General features: G+C 36.3%; 1 protein-coding gene across 3 annotated transcripts in view; it reads left to right on the top strand.

Annotated features, from left to right (window-relative positions):
- The window catches only part of PHF3 (PHD finger protein 3), an 85647-nt gene extending 63501 nt beyond the window's left edge, over positions 1-22146 (top strand). For 2 of the 3 annotated variants that reach the window (XM_021692125.2, XM_021692126.1), the window contains 11 exons: positions 2056-2239; positions 4936-5083; positions 5166-5322; positions 6857-6973; positions 8668-8799; positions 9792-9927; positions 12397-12592; positions 13107-13254; positions 15562-15651; positions 17758-17953; positions 18382-21763. In XM_021692125.2, the coding sequence (XP_021547800.1) occupies positions 2056-2239; positions 4936-5083; positions 5166-5322; positions 6857-6973; positions 8668-8799; positions 9792-9927; positions 12397-12592; positions 13107-13254; positions 15562-15651; positions 17758-17953; positions 18382-20498 (3621 nt within the window). In that variant the 3' untranslated portion in view covers positions 20499-21763. Of the gene's footprint in view, positions 1-2055; positions 2240-4935; positions 5084-5165; positions 5323-6856; positions 6974-8667; positions 8800-9791; positions 9928-12396; positions 12593-13106; positions 13255-15561; positions 15652-17757; positions 17954-18381 lie in introns of all 3 variants that reach the window. The other variant, XM_044917651.1, reaches the window with a different exon arrangement.
- Positions 22147-24427: the final 2281 nt, after the last annotated feature.

The raw sequence follows: 24427 nt of genomic DNA, 5'->3' as shown, positions 1-24427 counted from the left end.
GTTGGGCGACTGCCTTCGGCTCGGGTCGTGATCCTGGAGTCCCTGGATCGAGTCCCGCATTGGGCTCCCTGCTCGGCGGGGAGTCTGCTTCTCCCTCTGACCCTCCCCCCTCTCATGTGCTCTCTCTCATTCTCTCTCTCTCAAATAGGTGGATAGAATCTTTAAAAAAAAAAAAAGAAAAAAAAAAGAAATACAATGAAAGGGTAGAATGTAAGTGTAAAAATGAAAATTAAAAAGATTTTTAAAAGTTGATAAAATACGAAATTGGTTGAGAAAGGAAAGAGAAAAAAAATTGAAAGACTAAAGAATCATGGGACAAACCATGAATTCTGTATATTATTTTCCCCTAGTACTGGAGTTTTGCAGTTCTCTATGATTGGTAAACTTGGTGTTAGCTGGATGTTCTTGCTGATCTTCTGGGGGAGGGGCCTGTTGTGCTGATTCTCAGGTGTCATTTTCCCAGGCAGAATTGCACTGCTCTTGCCATGGGGCCAGGCTAAGTAAGTGGCTCTGGATTGCTCTATGTGACTTTTGTTTCCTGAAGGTTTTCCGTGCTGCTTTAGAGGATGAAAATGAAAATGGCAGCCTCCCAGTCTCCAGCCCTAAAACCCAGAACTCCCCCTTCCCCCTACCCCAGTTCCTCAGTGTGCCCTCAGGGAAAAGTAGTCAATCACTCTGGTCTCCCTGGTCTCTGGCTGCATTCTGTGCTCACCCAGACTGTGACCAGCGTTTCTGTTTCATGGCACGTGACCCTGTTTCGAGTCTCCAAACCCTACAGACTCTTGTAGCGCCCCCTCCCCAGGGAGGGGTCTAGGGGTGGTTCTGCTGTTTGCTGGGCCCCTGCTCAGAGGTGGTCACCTGACCATGCTGCAGTTTGCAGTATATGGCAACCATGAGCTGAGAGCCCACTCGTGGGCTCCCTGATTGCAGCTGGCTTCCCTGCTCTGATGCCTGGGAGCTCTGCCACACTCAGGCACCCCCCGGTCTTCCTGTGACCCCCGAGGATCCTGAGACCACACTGTCCCACCTAGGTGCTTCGCCATCTGAGCACCTTTCAGGCAGGGATGCCCCTCACTGGAGCAGACTTTTAAAAGTTCTGATTTTGTGCTCTGCTGCTATATCACTTTCTGGTGCTGGCTGCCAGAGGCTCCCTCCCCCTACAGCTTATCTTCCCATATATCACCTCAGATTCACTTCTCCACATCTCCTACCTTGCAGAAAGTGGTTGCTTTTCTATTTGTAGAGTTGCAGCTATCCTTTTTGTAGACCTCTGGTTGAGTTCGCAAATGTTCAGAATGACTTGATAGCTGTCTAGCAGAATTCCTGGGACCAGATGAAACTAAGGTCTCCTACTCCTCCACCACCTATGGAAAAACTTCTCCCTCTCTTTCAAACACTACCATGATGTGATTAATTACTTTAAAGGCTCTTAGAATTCTAGCTCACTAGTAGTTCTTTGTTGGTTATAATTAGGATGAGAGTAGCAAGTATCCTGATGGTTTGTTCTACTTTATGGAAGTTAAAATTGCCAATTGATACTGTGAGAATTTAAGTGATAAACTTTAGTATATGTGCTGCCGAAGCGAGCACTTAAGTGATAAACTTATAGGTGGGTGTGATTTCATTTGTTTTAGAAAATAGTGTAAAACATAGATACCTATTTGTTCACAATCTTTCCCTCCTTTTTCCATATCTACAGCTAACTAAAAGAACTCTTACTATCTTATATCTGATTTTTTTTTTTAATATCGTTACTGGGAAAATGGTATCCAAGTTTTTTAGTTCTCCTTTATAGGCTATTATGTGTTCTGCAGAATAGGTGCTTAACAAATGGATTTTGAATGAGAGAGTAAAACTCCTTTTTGCTATTAATTGAGAGTTATTTTTGTACATCTTAAAAAAAAAACCTTTAAATACTTATTAGGCTAAAGAATATAATGTTTGCTATCTTAATAGATTGTAATAATAATTAGGTTTAATTTTTTTCATCCACATACTCTTGAGCCTTGCTTTAGTAGTTTTCATTCTAATGAATTAAATACTATTTTTTCCAAGGAATCTGGTGAAGGCAAAAACTCATCAGACTGTAGAGACAGTGAAATAAAAAAATGGCAGCTAGCTCCTCTTCGAAAGATGGGACAACCAGTTTTACCTCGGAGATCCTCAGAAGAAAAAAGTGAAAAAATGCCAAAAGAGACTACAACTGTTATTTGCACAGGAGAAAAAGGTTCCAAACCAGGTAGTAAGATTAATAAAAATTATTATGTATTAATAAAGTTATATTTCATACACTATCAATTAGTGTATTTTAGGGAAATTTAACCATTTTAACATTTTAATAGCAATAAAAATAGTTTAGGTGATATTTCTTGAAATTAAAAACTATTGCTCTAAATTCTGGGAAGGGCTAATGAACTTAGTAAGACCCCATCCTCATGGCACTTAAACACTGATAGGAGAAGACACAATAAGTAGACAAAATGGTGTGCTATTTTTACAGCGTTTAGGCACTGTGAAGAAAAAGTAAATGGGGTTAAGAGTCACAGTTGAGGAGAGTGGTGGGAGTTTGTTTTAGGAGGGGGAGGTAAATTGTGAGGTGGGATTTGAAGGGATGGGAACTTTTTTTTGGAGGACTGGGTAGAGTGCAGTCTCAAGGTTTCAAGGTAGAATCAAGCTTGGTATTTGAGGAGCACGAGAGCCACTGTGGAGTAGTTAGACAGTAATACATGGGATAGAATGGTGGTTGAGATGAGTTCAGAGAAAATTATGTGGGAACTTTGAGGGCATGACAAAGAGTTTATATTTTATTCTGAATGTAATGAGAAACCTTCAGAGGATTTTGTACAAGGTAATGATGGGTTACTTTCGTTTTCCTGTGAAGATTGGATTGTAGGAGAGTAGGAGAGAACGAGGATAGTTAGGAGTCTGTAGTATCCTAGGAAAGAAATGATGGTAGCTTGGAACAGAGGTAGAGTGGAAGAATCAGAAATGGTCAGATTCCGATATATTTTATAGTAGAATTGGCAGAACTTGCTGGTGGATTAGTTATAGGTAGGTGAAGGAAAGAGAGTCTTAGCAGAGGATTAAATAAATGGTGCCATTTATTGAGAAAAACAGATTTGGGGAGGAAAATTGAAAAATTATGTTTGGGTGTTTTAACTTTGAGCTGCCTTTTAGATACCCAGGTAAAGATGTTTGAGTAAACCTTTGGCTGATGAGTCTGGAGCTTAGAGAAGACTTAAAGGGGTGGTATATAAACAAGGGATTTATCAGTGCATAGTTATTTAAAATCATGTACTAAGATATAAACAGCTACAAAAAAAGTTTGATAATGAAGAGGCAGAAGCACAGCACTTGGGGGGCATATCAGCATTAGAAGTTGAGAAGACAAGAGGTTCCAGCAAAGGAGACTAAAAGATGGTCTGTGAGGTAAGAGAACTAAGGGACCATGATGAAGTTTCAAGAAGGAGGGAATGATCAATTCAGTGTTGTCTGGACATCTAATAAGATGAGCACAGATCCTATGTGATTTAGTGAAATGGAAATCATTGGTGACCTTGACTAGAATGGTTTTGGTGGAGCACTGGGGATAAAAGCCAGTTGTAGTGGTTTATGGAAGAATGGAAAGCCAGGAATCAGAGATCCTGCTTAGTGTTTTAAAGAATTTTGCTGTTAAAGGGAACAGAAATGGTGTGGTAGCTAGAGGGATATGGGAGGTCAAGAATTTTTTAAGGGAGATATATATAGCATGTTTGTAAGACTATGGGAATGATCCAGTAGAGAGAGAGAATTTGATGATGTCTTTTAGGGGCTCAAAATCAATGAAGAAACAAGAGGGGATGGGATTTACATAGAAGGGTTGGTCATAGAAAAGGACAGCTTATCCATTTTAATAGTAGGGAAGATGATTGTATATGGTGGGAGGGAGGGTAGATGCAGGTAGGTTAGATTTGGTGATGGGAAGATGTGATAGCTGTCATTTTCCTGTTTTTCTTAGTAAAATATGAAGTGAAAAAATCAAATGAGGTTGAAGTTGGGGAAGGAGGTATTGTTGGTTTGAGAAGAAAGGAGAAAAAAGTCTAAAATAGATGTTTTGGGAGGTGGAGAGCAGATTTACTAGGAAAACTTAATAGGATTAGGACAGCAGATTGTTATCTACTTCAGATTTGTGGTTATAAATTTAAAGCGAGATCTGTTAGCATCAGTGTTTATTTTTCTCCAGTTGCCTTCAGCTGTTTGTAGGCTATTTGGCTTTTATCGGGGTTGTAGTTTTGCAAATGCAGATGTTTAAAGGAGAGAGGATAAAGGTGTTTAGTATGCAAGAGTGTGGTAATGTTGGACTGTCAAATCAAAGTTGGTTATGTGGGAAAATGACATGAATGATAAAAATGATAGATTTCAGAATTGTTGGGGCAGGGAAGGGGGCGGCGTGGGGGGGGTGGCCTGGCTGGCCTAGTCAGAAAAACATGTGACTCTTGATCTTGGGGTTGTGAGTCAGAGCCCCATATGTGGGGTATAGAGATTACTTAAATAAGCTTAAAAAATGGGAAAAAAATAAAATAGGAAAAGGGCATATGCGTTTCATAGCTTTAAGCCACTTTTTAGTCACTTAATTTGTCATTAAAATTCATTTAAGTTAGAATTTCTTTTTTTTAATTGAGATATAATTGGCATATAACATTATGTTAGTTTGAGGTGTATGACGATTGGATGTTTATATATTGCAAAATGATCACAATAAGTCTAGTTAACGTCTGTCACCATATATAGATTAGAATTTTAATGTCAGAAATATTTCAGTATGGAATATGGGTTCTGATCTTATTTCTAAATAGTGATTTTTAATCAGTCAATTTTGTTTATAAACTTACATTATGCATTAAAAAGGAAGATACCTTTTTAAAAACAATGAGTTTTGATAATTGTTTAAATTAGGGGCTCATGAGAAGCAAGAGCTAAAAAAGAAGAAAATTGAAAAGGGAATGCCTAATATGCATCCTCCTGCTACGTCTACTTCCAAGCCTTCTGCAGATCAGATCAGACAAAGTGTCAGACATTCTCTTAAAGACATTCTTATGAAAAGGTAACACACATTATTATTATAGAAGATTAAATAATATATGCTGCACGTATTTGAAGAATAATTGAATTATTCTAATTTTAAGACTTACAGACTCAAATTTGAAGGTACCAGAGGAAAAAGCAGCAAAAGTTGCCACAAAAATTGAAAAAGAGCTTTTCTCTTTTTTTCGGGACACAGATGCTAAATATAAGAACAAATACAGAAGTCTGATGTTCAATCTGAAAGATCCTAAAAACAATGTAAGTATGTTTTGTTCATGTCTATAGATATCTATGCTTCCAGCTTTTCTGAATACATTGGAATTTAAGATTATAATACAGTAGATCTATAATTTATTTCTTCAAGTGAGACTGTCATTTTAATAGTCATTTGCTACTGAACTGAGTTATGAATTCTGCGTAGTGGTAACTAGTGTTATATAATGAGTGTATTAAAATATAAAATACTAAGTCTGCCTTAACCTGATTTATGTGAATTTTCTTTGCTTTATGTCCCTTATTTAATCCAACTTATTAAAAATTCATTCATTATATATTCTTTAAAATTACTATTAAGCCAAAATTCATAACAAACACAATATTGCATATTGGTACTTCTGATTTAAATCTAAAAATAGAGTAACAGTCCTTAAGAAAATAAATTACATTTAGGTAAAAAAGAATACTATTTTAAAACATTCTGTTAATTTAAATATGATTTTAATTCTAAATATCTTTTAGCGGGGCGCCTGGGTAGCTCAGTCATTCAGCATCTGCCTTCGGCTCAGGTCACGATCCCAGGGTCCTGGGATTGAGCCCCTCATCGGGCTTCCTGCTCAGTGGGAAACTTGCTTCTCCCTCTCCCACTTCCCCTGCTGTGTTCCCTCTCTCGCTCTCTCTCTGTCAAATAAATAAATAAAATCTTTTAAAAATACATACATACATACATAAATATCTTTTAGCAGTGAAGCAAACATTACTTGAACTGTTAATCATTTCCTGGCATTTCTTGTTTGGGACTTAGAGGATATCTAAAAACTGTGTAAAACTCCTTGTATATTTGCTTAAGTTTTATAAGATTTTCACATAAGTGATAACAGTTCGTCAGTTTGTATAATGATATTTGCAATAGATAGTATGTGAAATGAGGTATTTCCTTGAGGTATACTAACAGCTACTTAAGAAAAATCTACATGTACAATCCGTCATCATGGTCTAGGGGATCAGATACATTTTGAATTATATAGTCTGGAAGCTTTTCTTCAGTTAGTAAATATTTATTTCCTTTAGGTTTCTTTCTTGCAATGGGTTCTTTGCTCTGGAGTCCCCTCTAAGCCTGTTAGAACTTAAACATATGAAATCTTAAAAATATGAAAGACCTCACATTCAGTAAAGTTCTTTTATGCAGTACCTTGCTATACTACAGGTTGGCTAATAAGACAGAGTGTGTGTCCTTGGGAATACTCTGAGAGTCTTTTTTGGTGTGGGGGGGGTGAATAGGGAACAGAGTCTCAGTACAATTTTTGGATAGACATAATGGTTCTACATGCTTCTCCACTGTGTGTTGATTTTCATATGAAAGATATATTTTGCTGCCTTAGATGATAAATTCCTAGAATACAAGGCCGTCAATAAATTTCTCTGTAGTAGATAATATATAAATCATTAAACATTTGTAAATCAGGTTTCAGAACTGATTTTTTTATTACATCTTTATTTATTACAAGTTTTTATACAGCATTTCATTTTAAAAATGTTTTTCTCCTCCTTCATTCCCATTTTTAAATATTTGCAGATATTATTTAAAAAAGTACTGAAAGGAGAAGTAACCCCTGATCATCTTATAAGAATGAGTCCAGAAGAACTGGCTTCTAAAGAGTTAGCTGCATGGAGACGGAGAGAAAACAGACATGTAAGATTACCTATGAATATGGTGTTTGACTATATCAGAACCTATATTTTTCAGCCATAGGGGAAAATTATATATACACGGAAGTAATTTAACACAGAATGCACAGTAATACAAACTTCCTGTTCTGTACTTCTTATCCCCCATTAACTGAGTTCTTAAAATTCAGTTTTTGTTTTTCTTTGTCTCTGCTGCTCTTTTCTCATTTTTTCCAGTTATGAGAGTACATAATTAACTTGTATTTTGTTATATTTTGTAAATCAGAAAGATGGGAAAATAAGCACATCTTAATCACATCTGTACTTTTCAAGAACACAATTTGAAGGTATTATGAATATTGGTAATTTGTAGCACTAGATTAAGTCAGATTGAAAATTTTATAGGTGTATAATTCCTTTCTAGTCATAAGTTTCAAAAGCCAAAAGCTCAGAAAAACAAGGTTTTCTTTCCCTTACACATTTATTGATAAAACCTGATCCAAATTGTCACGTATGAATGTTCATATTTGGTGTGGGCTTAAGTACCTCAGCCCCAGCTCATTGAAGTGTTATATAACATAAATAGTATGTGCATCATAGTCCATTTTTAAAACTAAAAAATTCTGAAAGTAACCAATGCCAAGAGTTTTCATTTGGGGGTTGTGAACTTTTAAATACCTTTAAAGATTAAGTGAATATGACTTGGGGTTATTGTGACAGTGGGATGACCACGTTATCTACTATTTTGATTACAGTGGCCTCAGAATATTAGCTTTTTATGCTAGAAAATACTGGTTACTTATAGTTATGAACTGTACGTGATTTACCTGATCTAAATACTTGCATCTCAGGCATTAAGCCTCCATGTAGGTCTTTTTCCCAAACTAGTTTGAAGCATGAGGCCTTGATTTGATATATTATACTTATTCATATAATTCTTCCACTTTCAACCTGTGTAATTTTTCCTTTTATGTTGAAAATAGTATCACCTCATCTTCTTTCCCTCCATATCCCAAATATGTACACGGCTCTCTTCTGTTTTGAAACTGTGGCTGCAAGTACCATCTGCTTTGGAGACCAGCTTGTTCTTTAGGGCATGTATCTGATTTCTTTCTTTAAAGGGTGATTTGCACCTAACAAAGGCAAGATTAATGACCAGACCCATCTTTACCTTTCTTAACCCATTCCACTCTTGACTACTTTTCAGTAGTTCTTGCTACACTTGCTTAATATTTTGTTGCCAAGTTTGTTCAACTAAATTATCACTGTCACAAAGTATGCTTAGTCAGGAGACAGCTGACAGGGGACTACCTGATAATTTTTGGTGTTTGAATAAACTTCCATTATTTGGGGGGATGTTAAGAACATCAAGTTAGGAATCTGAGAAAGATATTTCTCATTTTCCTGGTGGCAGCCGGTAAAAAACTAAATCAGAAAGCAGATAAATACCATGTTTCAACCCTTTGCAAATTACATTGCACTTTAGTTGCCTCTGGTTAAGTTACATGTGAACTTCTCAAGGCTTATAACCCCAGCACTTAAAATAGTCTCTGGCATTTGTAAGTACTCAATATATGTTTGTTGTTTGAGAGACCACCTAAAGATTAAGAATTATCTGTGATGTTGCTTTCATTTTTAGATAAGCTCTTATTTAAAGCTGTGCATTTGGAAATATGTGTAATTTAATTATGAAGTGTTTCTTTAAAATATTTCCTTTAGACCATAGAAATGATTGAGAAAGAGCAGAGAGAAGTGGAAAGACGACCAATCACAAAAATAACTCATAAAGGTGAAATTGAAATTGAGAGTGATGCCCCAATGAAAGAACAGGAAGCAGCCATGGAGATACAGGTAAAAATAATAAAAATGTCATGTTTTGTAGTGCTCAAAACATGAAGGTTCAGAAAAGATTTGTCTAAAATGTTCTTAAAGGTAAAAGAAGAATTTTTAAAAATGTATATATTTTAAAGTAGTTCATTTTATTGGTTTCATGGTTTGAGTGTTTACAATATTGTTTCTCTGGTTGTAGTGTGCAGACCATCTGCATCACAAGCACTGTTAAAACACTTGTTAAAATGTAGATTCCTGGGCGCCTGGGTGGCTCAGATGGTTAAGCATCTGCCTTCGGCTCAGGTCATGATCCCAGGGTCCTGGGATTGAGTCCCGCATTGGGCTCCCCGCTCATCGGGGAGCCTGCTTCTCCCTCTCCCTCTGCCTCTCTCTCTCTCTCTGTCTCTGTCTCTTATGAATAAATAAAATCTTAAAAAAAAAAAAAATGTAGATTCCTGGGGTCTCTGTGACTTGGTGAATTCTTTAATAGGCCTATAAATCTGTAAGTGCTTCTTAGGTAGACTGTGGTGTGAGAGCTTGGTACAGCTTTTCTTATTTTCAAATATCGGTGAGGAAATAATATGAAATCTTGTTAGAGGCCTTAAAGAATGATGTCTGAGTTTTTGCTCTACTTTAAGTAATAATTAGTATCTAGCATTTATTTTTTAAAGAAATAGTGAAGGGGGGGCACATGGGTGGTGCATTTGGTTGAGTGGCTGACTCTTGGATTCACTCAGGTGGTGATCTCAGGGTTGTGAAATTGAGCCCTGCGTCAGGCTCTGTGCTCAGTATAGAGTCTGCTTGAGATTCTCTCCTCTCCTTCTGCCTCCCCCCCCACCGCTTGCTCACTCACTCTAAATAAATAAAATCTTTAAAATTAAAAAAAAAAATAGTGAAAACCTATGAATGGAATAGTTTTCATTTTAGAAAAAATCAATATGAAATATAAGTTGATTTTAATAATTAGGGCCAAACTTTGCTAAAACTTTTTACTCTTTTTTTTTTTTTTTTAGGAACCTACAGCTAACAAGTCATTGGAAAAGACAGAAGGAACTGAAAAACTAAAAGAAGAGATTGATTCTATGTCCAAAGATACCACTAGTCAACACAGACAACATCTTTTTGATCTTAACTGTAAAATTTGCATAGGTAATTGGAAATTTTTCTTTCTGAAATGTTGCTTTCATTTTGAAAGAGAGATACTTGTATTTGTACTTTAAATAGGTTTTTGTTTTCTCTGAATTGGGGGTGAGGTACCTGCTCACTCCCTTTGAGGAGTAGCACATTTTTTGAGTGGTAGTCTTCAGAGTTGAGTTAATAGTTTTATACTGTGGTATGGTTTGTGATCTAGAATTAATTATACTATCTAAGATCTGAACTTAACAACCCTGGGGCAAAAGGCTAGAATTTAAGCATTAGAGTAGGCATCAGAAATGTTGGGCAGTTGTGACGGTACTGTCATTTATTAAGTGAAGGAGTAAAATAGCATTCATATTTTATTATCATATATAACAAATGAAACAAATCCCAAAATACCTTTTCTCTGGCATTCTTCAGTTTGGTCATTCATTCAATAAATATTTATTGAGTTCTTGCTGAGCACTTTCTGGTGCAGGGAATATAGTGGTGAAAAAGTCAGATCTTATCCAGGCTTTAAGAGAAACTGTAACCTAGTGGGAAAGACAGGCAGGTGATGATTTGGATTACAGAAGTACAGTTATAAATGTATTTAGCTAGCAGAAAGACCCAGCCTAGACTGGGGCATTGGGGAGACTTGGCTGAAGAATTGACATTTAAGCTGAGTCATGAAAGTTGAAAAGTAAGCCTGCAAAGAGAGAGAGGGGAAGACCATTCTGAATACTGGGAATGGCATGAGCTTGAAGTGAATTCGAGAAGAGGAGAGAGGCACATCATTTGTTTGAAGAGACAGATATTTAGAGATCACATCTTGTAATATCTTTTTGCCTTTCAAATTTCAGATTGTGACTTCTTATTAGTAGTGAAATCAGTTTAGTAAGTAGTTAGCATTTCAAAAACAAAGAAAAACAAAATAGAAATACCACAGTGAACTGCACTTACAAAGATGAGTACCATTTTGTGAGACTTTAGTTTCAGTTACTTTTATAACAAAAATACATATATACACATACACATACATATATATACACACACGCATGCACACACACACCCACAGAGATGTGGGTGTGTGTATGTAAGTAATGGATCATGAGATAAAATATTACTTTATAGATCATGATCAGAAATGCTGAAAATCTTTTGTAGCTGCATTGAAGATTTTGGTCTTTTATCTAAGAGCGGTGGACGGTGACTAAAGGGTTTCTTACCAAGGGAATGACATGATCAGATGGGAATTTTATGAAGATCTGTCTCTGACTTTGAGAAGAGATTAGAGTGGGAGAAGCCAGGAGAGGAAGGAGGGAAACTGCACAGGCAGCCTTTGTACTAGTCCAAGTAGGAGATGAAGATAGTTTTGATTAGAGTGATTAGAGTGGTCATTGGAGATAGAAATAAGTGGAGGCTTTGAAATACTCACATTAGGTAATATTGATAGATGTTGGAGGTTGACTAGATTTAGGGCATAAAAAATGGGGATGTATTAAGGAAGAATTTAAATTATATTCAGTTTATTGTTAAAAATAGAGGATCAAGAATTTTGTAAACTCTGGAGATGTGACTCAATTTTTATTTTTTTTACTGTGGTATGCTAAGAAATGATACATACCTTGTTCAGTAACATGAAAAATTGTTAGGTTAATCTATTTGCTGCCGTCCATCATTGGATTAGAGGCTAGATGAAATGTATTACAAATTAAGTAATTTTCCTATAATAAAAATAATCCTATCTACTCAAAATTCTGTTTACATATTTTACATCTGTACAGTGATAAAGACTTAAAGGGCAGAATGTTTTTAGACTTTGTTATTCTTAAAGAAAGCCATCCATGATGTAATAGTATTCTTAAGTACACCCATTTAGCTCTGTCTTAATAAAAAATACTCTTAGTTATTTCTATTAATTTTAATCATTTCCGTGGTAATAGTTTAGTAAATTTAATGGTATCACACAAAAACATTTGTTAAACACTACTAGACCTAACCTATTTTCAGAAAGTTTGATTTTTTTTCCCTTCTTGATGCGATAGCCTAAAACCAATGTCATTTTTTAAACTTTACTAATATTTTTCATGTTTAGTAACTAAGCACTGCACTGCATTTATGTCACGAGCTGCTGCTATATATGTAAAACAAAGTAGGATACAGAGTTGTTTTACTCTGTTCTTCTCAAGACTTGGAATTTGGTGTAGTTTAGTTAAAAAAAATTGCTAGGGTATCAAGAAACTGACTTTAGGTTCTAGTTATAATGTTTCCATCTCAGCTTACCTAAGTTGCTTAGCATCCTCTTCCCCTAATTTTTCCCATCAATTAGAGAGGTGTAATACAACACAGTATGAGAGATGATAGTTAAAAATTACCCCAGGAAATCTAAGGTTATGCAACAATTCAGTCAGAAAAACAGTAACTTTAGAAGCAAAATGGATGAAGTTATAGAAATTTCAGTTTACAAAAATGATTTATTTTCATGTCGTCTGGTGTTAGGTCGAATGGCACCACCTGTAGATGATCTTTCTCCAAAAAAAGTTAAAGTTGTTGTTGGAGTATCTCGTAAACATTCAGATAATGAAGCAGAAAGTATAGCAGATGCATTGTCTTCAACCTCAAATATTCTGGCTTCTGAATTCTTTGAAGAGGAGAAACAAGAGTCTCCGAAGTCAACATTCTCTCCTGCTCCACGGTAATATTCTCTTAGCTACAATTTCTGTAGTAATCATTATAGATCTTTGCCAGATTATACTTGGAGGTCTTCAAAAACAAAAAGGTAACATATTTCTTAGGAACCTTTCTTTTGAGAAAGTAACTGTACCCTCTAAAACATTAAACTAATTGAGAGAAAAGAGTAAGACTCAAAATTAATTTAGAGATTTGAGTCTGTATGTGGGGACTTGACTTTAAAATTCCGTTTAATTATGTTGGTCCCAAGAGGCAAGAGATAGGTCATTTAAGAAAAATTGCTTGTACTTCTGTGTACCTTCATCTAAGCCACCCTGGAAGGACGATTTTGAAAACACGACCATGTAAATATGAATGTAATTTTTTATAAAGTGAAAATCTAAACTCTTTAATCAATAGTCTTTACATATTTTGGCTTTATTGACATGCTAAAATAGAAATAATTGATGACTTAGTAGAAAATGGATTTATTCATGAGCAGATCTTTAAGGCTGAAAATTTTTAATGTCATATTTTAGTCCAGAGATGCCTGGAACTGTTGAAGTTGAGTCTACCTTCCTGGCTCGATTGAACTTCATCTGGAAAGGTTTTATCAACATGCCTTCTGTGGCAAAATTTGTTACCAAAGCCTACCCAGTGTCTGGTTCCCCCGAGTATTTAACAGAGGTACTGTGAACTTTTCTGCCCCTTTCTGCTCGTATTAACATATGTGTTTATAAAAGCAGTAGGAGAGAAAACAATATTATAAATAATAAAAATATTAAATGGTAAATTTATTTTCATTCATAAGAAAACTATTGACAGTGATCCTTAAACCATTCAATTAATGGAACTATTGAGTTCACTAATGGAGTTTTTGAACTGTAGATAACTGTGTTCTGAAAGTTTTAAACCCACATGTCCTATACTTTAAGATGTGCTTTCCTGTGTCAGAGAATTAAAAATTAACGAGAGTCTGCATGGATAGCTTAAGTTTTCCTTTAAATATAGACTTGATAAAAGATTGACCTACTTAGTATGGTCTTCAGTATTAGCCTGTCAGGAAGATTTTTCCTTGTTAACAGTTCTTCTCATTCTCCTGTTGCTTATGTTTCCCAACTGCATGAATACAGTTCTTCCTGCCTCTTTCTGTGAATGAGATGCAGGTTATAGTTGAAACATTACAGCAAGTTGACAGTCTCATGAGACCAGTGACTGTAGTTGCTGCAGGTACCCTTGGTTTTATACCTGCAGGAATAAGAAGGAATATTTATGGAATATTAATTTAGAATATTTATGGAAATATTTTGGGAAAATAAGCAGCTATACTATTATGATAAATGAGAAAATATGACATTTTTGAACTATTTTGAAGAAAGTTGTATTTTTCTGTGTTTATGCAGAAGGAAAATAAATCAGTACACATGTACTGTATTTTTGTTGAGATTATATTTTCTATTATATTACTTTTCTTTGTATTCGGCTGAAATGAGTTTATTTTTTAATTTTTTTTTAATATTTTATTTATTTATTTGACAGAGAAACACAGCCAAAGAGGGAACACAAGCAGGGCGAGTGGGAGAGGGAGAAGCAGGCCTCCCGTGGAGCAGGGAGCCAGCCTAACATGGGGCTCGATCCCAGGACCCTGGGATCATGACCTGAGCCGAAGGCAGACGCTTAACGACTGAGCCAACCCAGGCGTCCCATTTATTTTTTAATTTTTATTTTTTAAAAATATTTAATAAATAAATTATTAGAGCACATTCTAAAAATTTTTATTTTTTTAACATTTATTTAATAAATAAATAATTATTTATTAGAGAGAGAGCAGAAGCCAGGAGAGTGGCAGGCAGAGGGAGAGGGAGAAGCAGGCTCCCTGCTGAGTGCAAAGCCTGAGGGGAATAAGCAACTTGAGCCACCCAGGCGCCCCTAGGCTGAAATTAGTTTACATGTAATGTGGCTTAACTAATATTGATCAGTTTATTTGTTTAGCATTATGTTTTAATAAACAACCTAATTATTACTTTTACATATAGTTTGCTTGGCAAGTAGTATTTTAGAAACATTGATTTTATAAGAGGAAAATTAAATGGACCCATGATGATCTTCTTTTTGAACAAATCTGTTTAGAGATGTAGTCTTTGACCAGTCTGTGGTGAGGAGAACTCTTTTAAATGGGAAAGAAGTCCTAAACAATGGAATTTGATTTTAAACAAATTACTCTCCTTTCTAAGCCAGTTTCTTTGTGGTTGCTTTCCCGAATTCTACCTCTGCTTTCTGCTTATTTTTAGTTTAGGACTAAAATCCCAAATAAATATTTAAAGTAATTAATAATTTAAATAAACTTAATATCAATTAATTATGCTTTTTATGAGTTTTCTCAGCTTCTTAGAAAAATAGAAACATACTGATTAGTTTTAAATATTTTCAGTTACACACTTAACTGATTTTATGTATAGTCATCTATTTTCAGAAAGATTCTACCATTTAAAAAATGAATTTGCATTATTACAGTGTTATTCTCTACTGTGTAAAAATATGCGCTATAATTAAACTTAACTTTTGAGATGCAGCTGTTAATGATTAAATGATATCCTTGCCCACTACCACCAAGAAGAGGGGGCGGGGTAGGGGGAGGTCAGAGAAGAAAAACAATCTCTAATATTCTGAAATCTGTTGTGTTCTTTCTGGATTTTCAATGTGTCGTATGCTTGCCACTACCCCTTTACTGTGCCTGTCATTCCTGCTGAGAACTGACATGACCTCAGATTTGATCTCAGTTGTATCTTGGGTACCCACCTTAGTTATTTGGAGTTGACATTTGAGGTAAAGCCTGATTGCTGCCCCTGTACTTTCTTATGTTCTGTGATGCAAATCTTTTTATTTCCTTGTTTTTTATTACCATTTCAAATTAGTCTTAGAGCTAAATTTAAATGAATTATGACTATTATACTATATTTTGTATATGATGCTCACCTTCCTTTTTTACTGTAGGATCTACCAGATAGTATTCAAGTAGGTGGCAGGATATCGCCTCAGACAGTTTGGGATTATGTTGAAAAAATTAAAGCATCAGGAACCAAGGTAAGGGAAATTTCTTTAGTTATACCAACATGAGAGAATATTTGAAAAGTAAATCACTTAGAGTTCTATATGCAGGGTATCCTGGGGGTAGGAGCCAATACAAATTCTATATCTACATAGTATTCCTGACAAAACTGAACTAAAGCCATTTGCTAAGGCTCAAAACAGCCCAGCATTCTTTTGGTGGGTTTTTCTTTCCTTCTGGTATGCTTTCTTAGTGATTTCTGTGTCAGTGTTTTGGAAGAAATGCTTTAGAATTAAGTATTGAGATTCCTCCTGGAATTTTGCCTTGCTTTGATTATAGACATTTGTTGACTTAGGGCATAGCCTAAGCTGCTGCAACAAAGAGACCCTAAAAGTATAGTGGCTCAAAGAATATAGAAATTTATTTTTTTAATATGTCAGTGGTTCAGAGTAGTTCTGGGGCTCTGATTCTACAAGATCATTCAGGGACCAGTTTCCTTCTGTCTTATTATTTGCCTGTTTCCAAGAGTGTTACCCTTATCAGTCAAACGTGGTCAAAGCTGACTTATCAACTCATGTGGGAAAAATGGAAGAATGCCTGTCTAGTTGTTTTAAAAGCAAGACCTGGAAATTGCTGTTATCCTTTCACTTCCTCTAACTTCCATTGGCAAGAATTTTTTAGTAACGTAGTCTTATGTAAGCTGCTAAGAAGGCTGGGAAATGTACTTTCTGGAAATGTTGTCTCTATTGGATGGTGATGTGCCCAGCTAAAAGGCTTTTTGTAATAGGAGGAAAGGAAGAGAATAGATAGTTGGTGATCATTAGTAGCCTCTATCACAATATTATTTTTTTCTTTTCTCTCTCTCTATTTTCCATCATTTCTTTAATGTGTAGAACAGTACTACACAGGAAAATTTACATTAGAAGAAATTGTTTTTCCCTCCAAGGATGATAGTACCTAGCATATTACAGACATTCAAAAAATAAATCTTAAATAAGAGAACATTAATTTTTTATCTTAAGATTAGACACGTCTAGTAAGATTAGAAATAATCCAGAATGGGTGATCTCAAGATAAAAAGAATATATATTTTTCAATAATTGATTTTAGAATTTAAATTGATAGTGTTAGAATACAAGTAAACTTTGAAGCACTATAAAAAATGTTACAATATGTATTTGCTATCACTTTCTCATGATAGTAAAAGTCATCGGAAAGCATTGGTATTACCCTTGGACATTTTGGGAATCACTCTTGATCTACCCCATATATTTCTGCCTAACACTTTATAGTATGCCTCCTTTCTGAACTGACTGAAACACTATAATAGTTGTTACCCCTGAAAGAGGACAGTTTAGATGACCTTTTGTGCCATAGTTTAGCTCATCTGTACGTTTTCTTTAGGAACTTGCATCAATTTAGGCTTTATAGCAGTTCTGGCTCTCTCCCTTTTGACTACCTTTATGAAAAGGCATCCATTTTTTTTATATTACCAAATTAATACTATGTTGGAACTCTCTTTTCTATTGGAAACAAAACCTAGAACCCAGAGGCACACAAATAAGTTCCCAAGTAAGCCAAAGGATTCTACAAAATTTATGGCCTTTGTGTATTTGAGGTCTTTCACATAGCCTCTTTTATTTCTAAATCCAGTCCCTGTAAATGGGATTTTCAGTGGATTTGAGTGTTTTTCTGTATGTGTACATGGCAGGATGGTGGTGGTAGGTGATAATAATTTTCAGTATGCTGAAAACACAGGCAGCCCTTTGTGAAGGTTGTAACATATAAATATAAAAACATATAAACATATAAATGAGATAATGTAGACACCAAAAGACTTGGGTTTAAATATGTTCTCTGTCACTGAAAGTTGTGTCACCTTGAGCAAATTAATTACCTTGGACTCAGTGTCTTATGGGACACCTTCAGATAAAACAAATCTGTCCGTGGATCAGCGAAGATCTTTTCCTAAGAGTTGCTTCCCTTTACTATTTTTGTCTGCATTTAAGTTGGTAAATCATGTTATTTGGTAATCATCATAAAATTTACTAGATTATTACTATAATTGAGAAATGATATTTAAAACCAAGCTGATCTTTAGGTTATTATTTTAAACAATCATTTATTATTTTCTTGAATAGGAAATTTGTGTGGTTCGCTTCACACCCGTAACTGAAGAAGATCAAATTTCTTATACTTTGCTGTTTGCATACTTCAGTAGCAGAAAGCGCTACGGAGTAGCTGCTAACAACATGAAGCAGGTTAAAGATATGTACCTTATTCCTTTGGGTGCTGCAGATAAAATTCCACACCCTCTTGTGCCTTTTGATGGACCTGGTAGGTATACATTTTAATAATAGAGTATGAATAAAATAAAGTGGGAGGTGAGACCAGAGTGACAAAATGGACTCTGCTTTCTTTCTCAGGATCCAGCCCTCTAGAGCTGACTTGACAGGGGCAGGCACCCATTTAATAGGCTGTAATAAGCTGGATGCAAAAATGTACCCTTTATTGTAATGGTTGAAAATGACTGTTTTTATTTTATTTTTTTTTTAAATTTATTTAACAGAGAGAGCGTGCATGCACACAAGTGGGGTGGGGTATGGCAGGCAGAGGGACAGGGAGAAGCAGGCTCCCAGCTGAGCACGGAGCCCAACATGGGGCTCGATCCCAGGACCCTGGGGTCATGAGCTGAAGGCTTAACCGACTGAGCCACCCAGGTGTCCCGAAAATGACTGTTAATTGATGTTTTTTATTTCATACAGGGCTTGAACTGCATAGACCTAATCTGTTGTTGGGCTTAATTATCCGTCAGAAACTGAAACGGCAACATAGTGCTAGTGCTAGTCACACAGCTGAGACATCTGAAAGTGTACCAACGGCTTTGCCACCTGATAAAAAAAGTAAAATAGACGTTTCCGCAGAAGAAACACCAGAGGAAGAAAATGACTTTTTTAATTCTTTTACAACTGTATTACATAAGCAGAGAAATAAGCCTCAGCAAACTCTTCAGGAAGACCTTCCAACAGTAATTGAACCTTTAGTGGAAGTCACCAAACAGGAGCCACCAAAACCTTTAAGATTCCTTCCTGGGGTATTGATTGGCTGGGAAAATCAGCCTTCTACTCTGGAATTAGCAAATAAACCTCTTCCCGTGGACGATATACTTCAGAGCCTTTTGGGCTCGACTGGTCAGGTATATGAACAGGCTCAATCAGTGATAGAACAGAACACTCTCAAAGAAATTCCATTTATAAATGAGCAAGCCGACCCCAAAGCAGAGAAAATAGATAAAGTGGAAGCACCTGATGGTGAGGCCAAGGAGGTAAAGGTTAAAGTAGATGATCTCTCAGAATCTACAGTTAATTCAGTAGTAGTAGAAGAAACATCAGTAATGGGGTCTTCTTCCATTTCTCCTGGACCTTTGGCAAGTCTTAGCCTGAGAGGTAAGCCACCAGATGTTTCTACAGAAGCATTCTTAACAAATTTATCAATTCAGTCAAAACAGGAGGAAACTGTGGAGAATAAAGAGAGAACATTAAAAAGACAGCTGCTGCAAGATCAAGAGAATAATTTGCAAGATAATCGGACTTCAAATACTAGTTCTCCATGCAGGTCTAATGTAGGAAAAGGAAACATAGACAGTAATGTCAGTTGCAGTGAAAACCTTGTTGCTAATACAACAAGGTCGCCACAGTTTATCAACCTGAAACGGGATCCTAGACAAGCAGCAGGACGAAGTCAGCAGATAACTGCTTCAGAAAGCAAAGATGGAGATAATTGCCGGAATGGAGAGAAACACATCCTGCCTGGTCTGTCACACAAGGAGCACTTAACAGAACAAATCAATGTAGAGGAAAAGTTGTCTTCTGTAGAGAAAAACTCATGTGTTCAGCAGGGTGAAAATTCAGGGGTTGCACAAAACTCACCATCGGTAGAAAACATACACACTTCTCAAACAGAACAAGCAAAACCCTTACAGGAGGATATTTTAATGCAAAATATCGAAACTGTGCACCCGTTTCGAAGAGGATCGACAGCAGCATCATCTCATTTTGAAGTTGGAAACACATGTCAATCAGAATTTCCTTCTAAAAGCATCAACTTTACTTCCAGAAGCACCAGCCCCAGAACAAGTGCAAACTTTTCACCCATGAGGCCACAGCAGCCCAACCTTCAGCATCTCAAGTCTAGCCCCCCTGGATTTCCATTTCCAGGGCCTCCTAATTTTCCCCCACAAAGCATGTTTGGATTTCCACCACATTTACCACCCCCTTTACTTCCCCCTCCAGGCTTTGGCTTTGCTCAAAATCCCATGGTTCCCTGGCCACCTGTTGTTCATCTGACAGGCCAGCCACAACGTATGATGGGTCCCCTTTCACAAACATCAAGGTATATAGGCCCACAAAATTTTTACCAGGTTAAAGACATTCGAAGACCAGAAAGGCGCCATAGTGACCCTTGGGGTAGGCCAGATCAACAGCAACTGGATAGGCCATTTAATAGAGGTAAAGGAGATCGACAGAGATTTTATAGTGATTCACACCATTTGAAAAGAGAGCGACATGAAAAGGAATGGGAGCAAGAATCTGAAAGGCATAGACGCAGAGACAGAACCCAAGACAAGGACAGAGACAGAAAAAGCAGGGAGGAAGGGCACAAAGATAAAGAGAGGGCACGGTTATCACATGGTGATCGAGGAGCAGATGGAAAAGCAAGCCGGGATAGTAGGAATGTAGACAAGAAACCAGATAAACCTAAAAGTGAAGACCATGAAAAGGACAAAGAACGAGAGAAAAGTAAACATAGAGAAGGAGAAAAGGACAGAGATAGGTACCACAAAGATAGGGACCACACTGACAGAGCTAAAAGCAAAAGGTAAAATTTGCAGGCTGCTTCAAGATTACATTTAAATAACTGAAATGTTGTATCTTAAAAACTTTGATTGCCTGCTAGGATTGTGCCATCTTTTAAATTTTTAATATTGGTGATTTGCAGAACAATAAAATCTGTTTGTTGGTGCAGAGTGCTCTCTGTATCAGTGCCCATCATCCCTTCTTCATACCAACTGTCCCTAGTTATAGGAATTTAATATTTTTAAAAGTTTTACATTGCTGTATATTCAAAGATTTGTTTTATTAATATGCAATAAAGGCTTAGAAATTTTAGTTTTATTCCTTACTTGGTAAATATGGTTAACTATGGAATATATTTACTGCCTCTAGTGAATGTCCTTTATATAATGACTAATTTGAGAGTAATGTGTGCTCTGTAAGTTTGTTTTAAATTGCACTGTTTTTAAAGAAACTGTAGAGGAGCAACAGAAAGCCAAGCAACTTCATAATCAGATTATATTAATCATTTAGTTGAGCAGTTTTTGACTAAGAATCAGACGCCCAAGGGAGTACTTTTATTGCTTTAATCTGCACTCATTGAAGGCATTTATTACCATATACTACAACTTTGTGGTAGGCCATTTTTTTCCTTTTCATTTTTGGCTCTTTGGAAACTTGAATACTTAAGCTTGTACATGATCTTGTGTTTTGCTATCCTTTTTACTGTAAAATGTAAATATTTTAAGGGATATTTTGATTCTAAATATGATAAAAGAATTTCTCACCTATTTTGTGTGTGTGGTTTGAAATTCAGTAGTAAAAGCATTTCTTCTTTAAAGCTTTAATTATCAGATACTAAACTCTTTCTCCACCAAGAACATACAGGTAATAGCTCTCTATGTCAGGCAATAGATGAGGGGAAAAACAATTTCTGTGTCATGGATTACAGGCTATTGAGTTAAATCATGTAGTTCTAAAGAGGTTAGAATTGAGAACTACCGATGAAAAAGTGTGTAGCTATAACCCATTATATAGGTATGTTTCTGAAAACTTGTATACCATCAAAATTTGATACACTGACTAATCATTACAGAACTTTTATTTAAGAGAAACGTGGTGTGAATCTCTTTGTAAAATGTATAATTAACTCTGATTTGTTGGTGGAGATGGGATAACTCTCCAGTTCTGTATGCTAGTTTTGCTTGAAATAGCACATGGAGGCTATTGTTAATCCAAATTTAAATTTATTTACACCCTAAATTACCTACTGTATTGATTGCTATCATTTAAAGCAGTAGCTACCAAAAGATACTAACACTTGAGACCAAAAAGGGGGGGGGGGGGGGGGGGAAACCAGGATTTTTACTCATCTATGTTAATGAAGAAGAATATAAATGACTTCACAAAATTAAAAAGATAAAGCTTGTTTTCTTAAAAAGTCTAAAGATTACAGTTAAAAATAGCTTTTGAAATTGAATCAGCTTTGCTATTCTTACTGGAGAGAAAAGGGGTGTAAATTCAAAACCAAATATTTTGTCTAATTTGCAGCCCTTTGTCATCCTTATCCTCCAAAATTAATCATCATAAAAGTTCTGAAACAGAGGACTTGTATTTAAATAAAGTTTGTTTAATTTTGGTCTACTTTTCTTTTGGAAATGAACTTGTTAGAAAACTAGTCAGTTTGTAAATAAAACCTAAAGTCATCTTTTGCACAATTATGAAGAAATTGTTTTCAGGGTTTTACTATAAACAAACACAAAAAACCACCTCAAACCAAAAAGTTAGCTTTTTTATTTCAAGTATGTATGTTAGTAAGTCTGCTCTCTGATTTATCTGGTTGTGGGGTTGAGCAGACACTGGATTTTTTTTTTTTTTTTTTAACAAGATACAAATGAAGAAGAGTGAGTTAATAAAAGAAAGCCTTTAAGTTAGTTTTTGATTACTTCTTAGTAGTTTCTTGTATATATTGTTGCAATGCTTGTTTGAAAGTTCTTTCTTCCTATCTCTTTGGAACATGATACATTCCTGTAGAGGCCCCTATTAGTAGCGGTGGCCATCTCCTGTATATTCAACAGACAACCAAGTCTGTTGACCCCTTGTTGATTGAAGTATTGTGGAGAGTGGGAGAAGTATAGGCATAATGACTGAGATTGTAACTTGTGAGGAAAGGGGGGAAAAGAAAAGTTTTCAATGAGAAGTAGATCCAAAGCCATTCTTGGTCTAAGTCTCACCTATAACTACTAGCCTTACATAAACGTGAGTTAAATGAAGTTCATCTTTATTTTTCCTGTCTTAAGGAAAACTTGCCCTTTAACAACAGTTTGATGCTTTTTAAATAAATTTTGAACCATCTTAAGATGGTATATACATACCTCTATTAAGTAAAATGTACCAGGGTGTCTCGGTACTTAAAAAGTCCACCTCTTGTAATCCTTGTGGCAATAAGAAAGTCTCTGTGAACCCTGTGTATGTCAGACCTTGTGCTGGGGTGCTTTATATAAGCCTTGGTCAGCCTGAAAGTTGAAGACTTACCTTAGAGGTCTCTTGAGGAAACTTGTACTTAGAAAAATTTAAAAACTTGCCCAAGGTTAGACTGCTATTGTCAGAACTGAATTCTAGCTCATTTATAGTTTTCTCCAAGGTCTATGTGCATGCCAGTTGTATGAGAATTGAGAACAGGAGAGAGAGAGACAAAAGCCTGATTACTATGTATGTCCCTTTTGTATCCCCTTTCCTCTCTATTCCACCAATCTGTCTGAAACCCTTTATTGAACAACCCAACTCCTCAAAGTGAGAAGGAAGACACAAAAACACGTGGTTCCCTTGTATAGATTTGCTAAGTTTATATTCATTTCAAATCCTAATTCTCAAGTCTTACTTTCTATTGCTTCTGTGACAAATTATTCAAAACTTAGTGCCTTAAAACCACACAAATTTATTGTACATTTCTGTAGATCAGAAGTCTGAAGCAGATCTCAGCAGGTTGAGATCAAGGTGTCAGAAGAGTAGATCTCAGCAGGTTGAGATCAAGGTGTCAGAAGAGTGCATTCCTTTTCTGGAAGTCTTAGGGGAAAATCCATTCCCCTTGCATTTTCCAGCTTCTAGGGGCCACCCACTTTCCTTGCCTCATGGTCCCTTCCATCATCTTCAAAGCCAACAACATGGGGCTGAGTCTTTCTCATGTTGCGATCTCTGATCCTTTGATCCCCTCTTCCACTTTTAAGGGCCGTTGTGATTACATTGGGCCCATCCAGATAATCCAGGATAACCTTCCTATTTTGAGGTCCACTGATTAGCAACCTAAAGGCCATCTGTGACCTCAGTTCCCTTTTGCCATATAACCTATTTACAGGTTGCAGGGGTTAGGATGTAGACAACTTTGAGGGACCATTCTACTTACCACAATTCTTAAGTTTAGCTTATGTGTAGGTAAACTAAGTTTTTGGAGTTTTAACAGCTCTCAGGCCAGAGTAAATATGTTTAAAAGTTAAGAAAAATACCAACAATAGAAAAGAAAATGGAGTTGACAGTTTAGCCACTTGGCTGTTGACACAGGTTTATGTATATGTGTTAACAGAAAACTGGTAAATTTAAATCAGATGTTTTTAGTTTTTAATAATACCTAGTTTTTTAAAGATTTTATTTGACAGAGCGAGAGAGTACAAGCAGGGGGAACGGCAGGCAGAGGGAGAGGGAGAAGCAGGCTTCCTGCTGCTGAGCAGAGAGCCCAATGCAGGGCTCTATCCCAGGGTCCTGGGATCATGACGTGAGCCAAAGGCAGATGCTTAACCTACTGAGCACCCCCCCCCCCCCCCCCCTGCCCCAGTAGTTGTGTGTGTGTGTGTTTTTAAGATTATTTTTTGACAGAGAGGGAACACAAGCAGGGGGAGAGGGAGAAGCAGGCTTCCTGCTGAGCAGGGAGCCCGATGCGGGGCTTGATCCCAGGACCCCGGGATCATGACCTGAGCCGAAGGCA

This window comes from Neomonachus schauinslandi, chromosome 8 (genome assembly GCF_002201575.2).
Source record: "Neomonachus schauinslandi chromosome 8, ASM220157v2, whole genome shotgun sequence".
In the NCBI taxonomy this organism is placed as follows: domain Eukaryota; kingdom Metazoa; phylum Chordata; class Mammalia; order Carnivora; family Phocidae; genus Neomonachus; species Neomonachus schauinslandi.
The sequence above is the reverse complement of the archived record's forward strand: the minus strand, read 5'-3'. Positions and strand labels throughout refer to the sequence as shown.